The sequence below is a fragment of the Nerophis lumbriciformis genome, linkage group LG35, assembly GCF_033978685.3.
Source record: "Nerophis lumbriciformis linkage group LG35, RoL_Nlum_v2.1, whole genome shotgun sequence".
Classification (NCBI taxonomy): Eukaryota; Metazoa; Chordata; class Actinopteri; order Syngnathiformes; family Syngnathidae; genus Nerophis; species Nerophis lumbriciformis.
This window is the reverse complement of record NC_084582.2, coordinates 15629587-15640000: the sequence shown is the minus strand read 5'-3', so window position 1 is coordinate 15640000 and position 10414 is coordinate 15629587. Positions and strand designations below refer to the sequence as shown.

The window sequence follows — 10414 nt, the reverse complement described above, 5'->3', positions numbered from 1 at the left end:
ACCTAATTCATATTTCTTTTTCTTTTACTTTTTACAACAATTCTGTTGACATGTGTTTTGAACATATTCATGGAATTCAGTGTTTATTTTTGTGTGTCTTTGTTTTCTTACTGTACAACAATAATTTTTACTTAATACTTGGAAAAAACAGGTGAAAGTATTTTTATGATGCTTTGAAAATGGTTTAAAGTAAAATAATTGCATAGATTATGTGGTTTGATATTCCACTTTTCATGTTGTTACTTTTACTAAAACCGTGACCTGATATTAGGCATGCACTAAATGTTGCAATTATTGTTATACCCTTACCATTTGGCTTTGAAGAAGGATATTTTATTTTATTTTATTAAATATTATTTCCTGATTGCCTTATCTGGTTACAACCTCAGCTTAGCTACTAAATTCACAAAAACTATAAACAACTCCTCATGTAAAATGGGCAGCTAATCATAAAATGCATGTAATAATTTATTTGAGTAATAACTGGACTATTTTACAGAATTAAAATACCTTTGCATTTTTTTGTCTTCTCCTCTTGTTTCTACAATTTTCAACTCGTCTTCTTTTTTCCCCTTTTTCTTTCTATCCCTTCTGGCTGTGCCAAACATAAATATATATATACAAAAAGAGCTACAAGAGAAGTATCCCACACTTCTATTTCGTAAAGTAAATATGTACAGCAGATATGGGTGTCTACATCAACAATAAGATTACACTGAGCGGCTGGACGGGACATATGTAAAAAAAAAAAAAAAAACATTTTTTTTTTTTTAACTTGGGACGTCTTGAGGGCCAGATTGTGGACGCTAGCGGGCTGGACTCCTGGTGTAAATACCGATAATAAATATGCCCATGATAGTTAGTCTGGTTCTTGGTTATATCTAGCGTACGTACCAGGGACAGTGGTGATCCATCTTCAGGATGCATCTGAAACAAAACAGGGTCAGATGTCAGCGTTATTGGATCTTCCTCTGTCGGTCACAACATCACGAGCTCCTGTCCTTGCAGATATACTACTGTACGTGCAGAGCGGGAGTCATACTTATCGCAAACTGAACAATGGTGACATCGATCAGGCTTCAGCAGCTGGCAGCGGTCACAAAAACGGATTGCTGAGGAGAGACGGACAATTAGAACACACAGCGACGACTTCATTAATCAGTCCCTTAAATGTAAATAAACATGTCACGTAATCTTTAAAGTGACGTTTTTAGGAGTAAATGTCAAATGGTTGGGATTGACTGATGCAATTTCTTTTTGGTCTTTGAAGCAGTTAATACAGAGTCACCACTTTTTGAAATGATGTTTTCTGTGTATTTTATAACATTGTCATTTTAAAAAGGTACATCAGACAGTGAGTTTTCTTGGTAAGAAGCCTAACTTAATGTTTTATTTTCGTCTTTACATCCATCCATCAACCCTCTACTGCTTAATGTTCAGGCTTGAGGGGAAGCCGGAGCCTATCCCGGGTTGGGTGAAAAACACCCTGGACTGGCTGTCAGTCATTGACAAACACATATCGACAACACACAACCTGATCTACCGTTTTTTTCGGACTATAAGTCGCAGTTTTTTTCATAGTTTGGCCGGGGGTGCGACTTATACTCAGGAGCGACTTATGTGTGAAATTATTAACAAATTACCGTAAAATATCAAATAATATTATTTAGCTCATTCACATAAGAGACTAGACCAGGGGTCGGCAACCCGCGGCTCTAGAGCCGCATGCGGCTCTTTAGCGCCGCCCTAGTGGCTCTCTGGAGCTTTTTCAAAAAATTTATGAAAAATGGAGAAAGATGAGGGGAAAAAAATCTATTTTTGTTTTAATATGGTTTCCGTAGGAGGACAAACATGACACAAACCTCCCTAATTGTTACAAAGCACACTGTTTATATTAAACATGCTTCACTGATTCGAGTATTTGGCGAGCGCCGTTTTGTCCTACTAATTTTGACGGTCCTTGAACTTACCGTAGTTTGTTTACACGTATTACTTTCTTCGACTTTCTAGGACGTGTATTATGCCACTTATTTTTCTGTCTCATTTTGTCCACCAAACTTTTAAGGTTGTGCATGAAAGGTGAGTTTTGTTGATGTTATTGACTTGTGTGGAGTGCTAATCAGACATATTTGGTCACTACATGACTGCAAGCTAATCGATGCTAACATGCTATTTAGGCTAGCTATATGTACATATTGCATCATTATGCCTCATTTGTAGCTATATTTGAGGTCATTTAGTTTCCTTTAAGTCCTCTTAATTCCATGACACACTATCTGTATGTAATATGGCTTTTAATTTTTTGCGGCTCCAGACAGATTTGTTTTTGTATTTTTGGTCCAATATGGCTCTTTCAACATTTTGGGTTGCCGACCCCTGGACTAGACGTATAAGATTTCATAGGATTTAGCGATTAGGAGTGACAGATTGTTTGGTTAACGTATAGTATGTTCTATATGTTATAGTTATTTAAATGACTCTTACCATAATATGTTACGTTAACATACCAGGCACGTTCTCAGTTGGTTATTTATGCGTCATATAACGTACACTTATTCAGCCTGTTGTTCACTATTCTTTATTTATTTTAAATTGCCTTTCAAATGTCTATTCTTGGTGTTGGGTTTTATCAAATAAATTTCCCCAAAAAAATGTGACTTATATATGTTTTTTTTCCTTCTTTGTTATGCATTTTCAGCCGGAGCGACTTATACTCCGAAAAATACGGCACTAGTATCCAAATAACAAATGTTAAACAGTGTGTGCCAGCTATAAAATTGTGATTACTATTAGTGAGTGTGTTGCGTGTGATCTACTGAGACTGTGTGTACAACTGATACCAAGTGCAAAAGTGGTGCAGACCGCCCTATTTAAATGAGGGCCTCATTTCCCTCTACATTCGACATCATATGTCCAACATGTGCTGTTTGGTTATTTTGTGCACAAAATATAATATCAACCACATTATACATATATACAGCCGTGCTCATATGTTTACATACCCTGGGAGAATTTATGATTTCTTGGCCATTCTTCAAAGAATATGAATGATAACACATAAACCAAAAAGTTAAATTTTGGTCTCATCACTCCAAATTACTTTGTTCCAGAAGTTTCGAGGCTTGTCTCTGTGCTGTTTGGCGTGACTTTTGCGCAGAAATGGCCTTCTTCTGACCATGCAGCCCATTTTTCTTCAAATAAATGGGTACTTGTATAGTGCTTTTCTACCTTCAAGGTACTCAAAGCGCTTTGACACTACTTCCACATTTACCCATTCATACACACATTCACACACTGATGGAGGGAGCTGCCATGCAAGGCGCTAACCAGCACCCATCAGGAGCAAGGGTGAAGTGTCTTGCTCAGGACACAACGGACATGACGAGGTTGGTACTAGGTGGGGATTGAACCAAGGACCCTCGGGTCGCGCACGGCCATTCTCCCACTGCACCACGCCGTCCCTAACTTCAAGTGCCTCCTTATTGTGCATCTTGAAACAGCCACACCACAATTTTTCAGAGAGTCCTGTATTTCAGCTGAAGTTATTTGTGGATTTTTCTTTGCATCTCGAACAATTTTCCTGGCAGTTGTGGCTGAAATCTTTGCTGGTCTACCTGAATCCCTCATTTTCCACTTCTTAATCAGCGTTTGAACACTGCTAATTGGCACTCTCAATTCCTTGGATATCTTTTTATACCGCTTTCCTGTTTTATGCAGTTCAATTACCTTTTCTCACAGATCCTTTGACAATTATTTTGCCTTCCCCATGACTCAGAATCCAGAAACATCTGTGCAGCACTGGATGAAAGATGCAATGGTCTGTCAGAAGCCCAGAAACTCACTGACCTTTTATACACACACATTAATTACAAACAAACATGTCACAGGTGAGGATTGGAACCTTGATTAGCCATTCAAACCTGTTTGTGTCAACTTTTGTGCATGTTATAAGATCAAAGTCACTGGGGTATGTAAACTTTTGATCGGGGTCATTTGGGTACTTTATTTTGTCATTTTGATTTAAAAAGAGTAAACACAGTTGTTTGCCAATAAATAGCTTCACACAACCATTAAGCATGAGTGGAAGAAAGGTTTTTGTGTTATCACTCATATTCTCTGAAGAATGGCCAAGAAATCATAAATTCTCCCAGGGTATGTAAACTTATGAGCACAACTGTACATATACATACATATATACAAACCCCGTTTCCATATGAGTTGGGAAATTGTGTTAGATGGAAATATAAACAGAGTACATCCATCCATCCATCCATTTTCTACCCCTTATTCCCTTCGGGGTCGCGGGGGGCGCTGGAGCCTATCTCAGCTACAATCGGGCGGAAGGCGGGGTACACCCTGGACACAATGATTTGCAAATCCTTTTCAACCCATATTCAATTGAATGCACTACAAAGACAAGATATTTGATGTTCAAACTCATAAACTTTATTTTTTTTTTGCAAATAATAATTAACTTAGAATTTCATGGCTGCAACACGTGCCAAAGTAGTTGGGAAAGTGCATGTTCACCACTGTGTTACATGGCCTTTCCTTTTAACAACACTCAGTAAACGTTTGGTAACTGAGGAGACACATTTTTTAAGCTTCTCAGGTGGAATTATTTCCCATCCTTGCTTGATGTACAGCTTAAGTTGTTCAACAGTCCGGGGGTCTCCGTTGTGCTATTTTAGGCTTCATAATGCGCCACACATTTTCAATGGGAGACAGGTCTGGACTACAGGCAGGCCAGTCTAGTACCCGCACTCTTTTACTATGAAGCCACGTTGATGTAACACGTGGCTTGGCATTGTCTTGCTGAAATAAGCAGGGGCGTCCATGGTAACGTTCCTTGGATGGCAACATATGTTGCTCCAAAACCTGTATGTACCTTTCAGCATTAATGGCGCCTTCACAGATGTGTAATTTACCCATGTCTTGGGCACTAATACACCCCCATACCATCACAGATGCTGGCTTTTCAACTTTGCGCCTATAACAATCCGGATGGTTCTTTTCCTCTTTGGTCCAAAGGACACGACGTCCACAGTTTCCAAAAACAATTTGAAATGTGGACTCGTCAGACCACAGAACACTTTTCCACTTTGTATCAGTCCATCTTAGATGAGCTCAGGCCCAGCAAAGCTGACGGCGTTTCTGGGTGTTGTTGATAAACGGTTTTCGCCTTGCATACCAGAGTTTAAACTTGCACTTACAGATGTAGCGACCAACTGTAGTTACTGACAGTGGGTTTCTGAAGTGTTCCTGAGCCCATGTGGTGATATCCTTTACACACTGATGTCGCTTGTTGATGCAGTACGGCCTGAGGGATCGAAGGTCACTGGCTTAGCTGCTTACATGCAGTGATTTCTCCAGATTCTCTGAACCCTTTGATGATATTACGGACCGTAGATGGTGAAATCCCTAAATTCCTTGCAATAGCTGGTTGAGAAAGGTTTTTCTTAAACTGTTCAACAATTTGCTCACGCATTTGTTGACAAAGTGGTGACCCTCGCCCCGTCCTTGTTTGTGAATAACTGAGCATTGCATGGAATCTACGTTTATACCCAATCATGGCACCCACCTGTTCCCAATTTGCCTGTTCACCTGTGGGATGTTCCAAATAAGTGTTTGATGAGCATTCCTCAACTTTATCAGTATTTATTGCCACCTTCTTTGTCACGTGTTGCTGGCATCAAATTCTAAAGTTAATGATTATTTGCAAAAAAAAAAGTTTATCAGTTTGAACATAAAATATTTTGTCTTTGTAGCATAGTCAACTGAATATGGGTTGAAAATGATTTGCAAATCTAAGTATTCCGTTTATATTTACATCTAACACAATTTCCCAACTCATATGGAAACGGGGTTTGTACATATACATATAATACACAGAAACCCTTAAAAGATCAGGCCCAAAGACAGCACGGGTGTAATGCATACCTCCAGAGTTGGTGCGAGTGTAGACGGGCAGCTTTTTGGCTATTCTCCTCAAGATCTCCTGCTGAGACTCACCCCTGTCTTCACGCTCCAGCAACTCTTTTTCCGAGTAGGACAGGTGAAACTTTGTAGAACAAGACGCAAAGAAAACACGAGCTGTCACGTCCTGTCAGTGCTTGTTTGTTTTGTACTCTAGCATGTTAAAGACGTGCAGGAATATGTTGTTTAAGCGTGAAGAAAATATGGGCAGGGTTGTGTTTTTACTCACTTAAATGGAACAAATAACTATGATGCGAACAAACAAGTTTTGATTATTATTACAACCACCAAATCTGAGATGATTACCAGTATCATAAAGCGAAGCCTAATCCGCTAGGAAACTTTGCATTGTGACTTTGGAAAGTCCTCTAATTTTTAATGTGTGTGTCGTCACAGACTGCTGCATCATAGACTATTGCGCCTCGTGCGAGGTGGTATTAGTCCAAAAGCAGCACTCGCTCACACACTGAGGCTGCAACCTACCTACCTCTGGACTTCCCACAATGCCTCAACTCACGCTGTCAATAACAAAGCGCCGTCGCCTCACTCACCTCCTTCAGGGGGTTCATGGGATTGGTGAAGATAGTCTGCCAGTAAGCCCAAATAAACATGATGAAGATGACATGGTACAACAATAAGTATAAGACTGAAAAGAAGAGAAAATAAGAGAAAAATACAATCGATCATTCATTTGTCAAAATTGTGGTTACGAGTGAATTTTAAAGGCTTTTAGTCTTTTTTAGTGTTTTGCACTAGACAAATTAGTGTGGGCGTCTCGATGCACTTCCTATACCATACTGATATCAGAGTATTGGCCCATACCAATATTGATTAGATACGATATCAGCATGAGTCATACATACTTTTATGAGTTGGTAGTGTAGAATGTTCAATAAGGCTTGATTATGACTCAACTGTAAGTGGGGAAAAAAACAATAATTTGTTATTAACCGCCTGGAATGGATTTATGCAGTCATTCAATAAATTGAAGTGGAGTGGTAATTCATGACGCAGTGGGTTGACTGATGCAAACACGTTTGTTACTGGATACTGTCCAATATGCTTCTGCCTTGGACACTTAGTCTGTTTAAGTATAATTATTGAATACTTGTTTATTTATAAAGGTGTTGAAGACTGCAATATTGTTTAATTAAGGACTCTTATTACATATGTTTAGCTTGTGTGCTATTGTGTGCTTAGCTGTTGTGGAGCTGCTCACTCCTACACTGCAAAAACTGAAATCTAAGTACCGGTAAGATTAAATATCTCAAATAAGGGTGATATTTGCTTATTTTCTGTCTGATAAGATAATTCTTCTCACGAAGCAGATTTTATGTTAGAGTGTTTTACTTGTTTTGAGGGTTTTGGTCCTAAATTATCTCAGTAAGATGTTACAGCTTGTTGCTAAGATTTTATGACCTATATCAGACTACGGTATATCAAATTAAGGCCCGGTGGCCACATGCGGCCCGTTGAGCTTTTCAATCTGGCCCGCCGGACATTCCCAAATATTTTTTTTAGATCTTTAAGATGGAAAGTGTAGCTGCCATTATGATGTGCAGTCATGTTTTCTAATGACCGTAAGTCTTCAACTATACAAAGTATTTTAATGGTTGGAATCTGCACTTTGGGATGATATACCAGTTACTATGGTAATCTAATTAGTTACAATGGTAATCTAATTAGTTACTATGGTCATCTAATTTGTTACTATGGTAATCTACGTCACAGCAGCTCAGAAAAGGCACCAAGCAATGTGGGCGGGAAGCGTTTCCACAGATGCGGAAGGAGATTTTCACAACAAAGTTCTAAAGCTTAGTGATGTATCAGATGTATCAGATTGTCGGTGGGTTTATTTTGTACCCTTCGCGTTAATATTTCACTGTTTGTTGCATTTTTGTTGCGTTTCACTTGATTGTAAAATATGTCGATCAAAAGGGGGTGTGACGTTTATATTTTGTCAATATTCAGTGTTTTATCGTTCATAGAAATATTAAAAATTCCATTACGTTTTTTAAGGCGGTCTGTCATAACGTTTTTAGCACTCAATCAGACATTATTGTAAGGTTTTGTATTAGTGTTCCTAAAAATAGATATACCGGCCCCCAGACACATTTCTTTCTTTAAATGTGGCCCCCGAGTCAAAATAATTGCCCAGGCCTGACCTATATTGAGTAAAACATGCTTGAAACTAAAATATCAAGTGTTGCAAAGCTGTGTCGTCAACACTCACAAGTATAAAACTACTTTTTTTTAAAGTAATAATTTCTTATTTCAAGCATGAAAAAAAAAATCATGATTTTGACAAAATTGTGTCTCATAATTAAAACAGATGGCAGCCAAATGGACTTTGCTGATTTATTTTCATTGAAACAATAGAAAATAGGTACTCATATAGTAGTACAGTTGGCACAGTACAGTAAACGGACAGTTAATATTTAAACATTTAACATGTGACATTTCTAACAATTTTAAACAGAGATAGTTCATGCACATTCAGATAAATTCTTCAAAATTACAATTTAAAAAAATTTAGCCAGGGTTAGGGTTAGGGTTAGGGTTAGGGTTAGGGTTAATTTGACCCCCTTAACATGCTTCAAAACTCACCAAACTGGACACACACATCAGGACTGGCAAAAATTTCGATCTAATAAAAAAAAACCCAACCCCAAAACTCAAAATTGCGCTCTAGCGCCCCCTAGGAAGAAAACACAGACACAACTGCTCCTAGGAAGAAAACTCAGACAAAACTGCCTGTAACTTCCAGTAGGAATGTCTTAGAGACATGAAACAAAAACCTCTATGTAGGGCTCACTTACACCTACATTTCATATATTGACAACCCCCAGTAAAAATCAACAGGAAGTTTGCAATTCCCCCTTCAAAACAAAAGTTTTGTAAAAACCGGTCAGCTTTTTTCAAACATTATCTCCTCTGACCGCGTTTGTCGTGTCGGCTTCAAACTAGCACAGGAGAGAGATTGAACCCTTGTGATTAAAAAATGACCAAAGAGTTTTAATTACTGCTCCAATTTGGATTTTATGTGCCGTCAAGTCGGTCCCGTCCATCGCTGCTTGCAGCTTTCATTTTACTTGTTTTGGAAAGTCTTGACAAGCCAAATTTTCTTGTTCTATTGGCAGATAATTTTGCCTAGTTCAAATAAAATACCCCTAATTTTTGTATTTCTTTTTTTTGTTTTTGAACACTGACTTTTTGCAGTGTAGTAGCCCACAGCCTACCGTGTGTTACCTTACCTGCCATCGAGTGGGAGAGCATTTACTTGTTCTGTCTGTCACTCCAGAATATGTTGCTAACCAATAAGGAGAAATTAAATACTTGGATAACATTAATGTACCACAGCACAGTGGTTGGGAATCCCTGGTCTAAACACGCTGAAAAGGGAAAAGCCTTACAAGCAATACTGCGCTCCTATAAAGTATGGGAAATTAAATTCACAAATCCCACACATAGAAACATGCTCTGTAAGCCCCAGAAACATCGTTCAAAATGCGAGCCAAATGGAAAGCTGCCTACCTCCGAAACATTTTCCAAAGTCCAACTGGGACTTTATTGGAGTCAGTTCTTAGGTTTCTTTAAATATACAAGAATCATGGTAAAACTATAAACGATGAAATTGCTAAAACACCCAGGTGGAATAGTGTTCCCTATTAAGTATGTGGAGGAAGTCATGAAAAATATGTCAGGAGACAGACTGCAAGAAATGTTTTGATGTGAGTTGCAGCTGCACGGACGTCTCCCGACTGGAATCATCGCGTCGTCTGACGCTTGGAGATTAAATAATTCTTCTTGATTTCAGACAGTGTTATGAAACACTTACCCTTTTCCCACGTGTTTTCGATTGACACTGCAAAGAGAAAAAAAAATACATGTAAGGAGCAATTTGTATGTGTCAACTTAAATACACTAAACCCCATGCTTGTTTGCAAAAGACAACATTTGTTAAAAATATGAACATAATTGGTCCACATACTGTATATATATATATATATGCTTCAGATAAAATCACAGACTGGTGCACAGGGAGTACCTGACACACTTTTCTGCAAACAAGAATTAGCCAAGCATACAATAATTCATCATGAGCAATTAACCAGGATAACAATCTTACTCTTTCACGCACACACATGCTCTATGCAATGTAAGGATGTAAAACTGCAATGCATTATACTGAGGGGTGTTTCCAGTACTGTATTTCAGTTACCCTACTTAGCTGCACGAGAGTGTATTGGAAACGCCTGTCCGTAAGATGACTTACAGTTTAGTGTTTCCCAGAGGTGGGACCAAGTCATTGTTTTGCAAGTCACAAGTAAGTCTCAAGTCTTTGCCCTCAAGTCCGAGTCAAGTCCCGAGTCAAGACAGGCAAGCCCCGAGTCAAGTCCAAAGTCAAGACTGGAAAGTCTCAAGTCAAGTCCTAAGT

At 38.6% G+C, this 10414-nt stretch overlaps 1 protein-coding gene across 2 annotated transcripts in view; it reads right to left on the bottom strand.

Annotated features, from left to right (window-relative positions):
- zdhhc2 (zDHHC palmitoyltransferase 2) overlaps window positions 1-10414 on the bottom strand; it is a 36429-nt gene that overhangs the window by 13990 nt on the left and 12025 nt on the right. For both annotated transcript variants that reach the window (XM_061927834.2, XM_061927835.2), the window contains exons 2-6: window positions 9815-9841; window positions 6528-6622; window positions 5941-6061; window positions 1043-1112; window positions 895-927 (exon numbers count right to left, since the gene is read on the bottom strand). In XM_061927834.2, the coding sequence (XP_061783818.1) occupies window positions 895-927; window positions 1043-1112; window positions 5941-6061; window positions 6528-6622; window positions 9815-9841 (346 nt within the window). The remainder of the gene's footprint in view (window positions 1-894; window positions 928-1042; window positions 1113-5940; window positions 6062-6527; window positions 6623-9814; window positions 9842-10414) is intronic.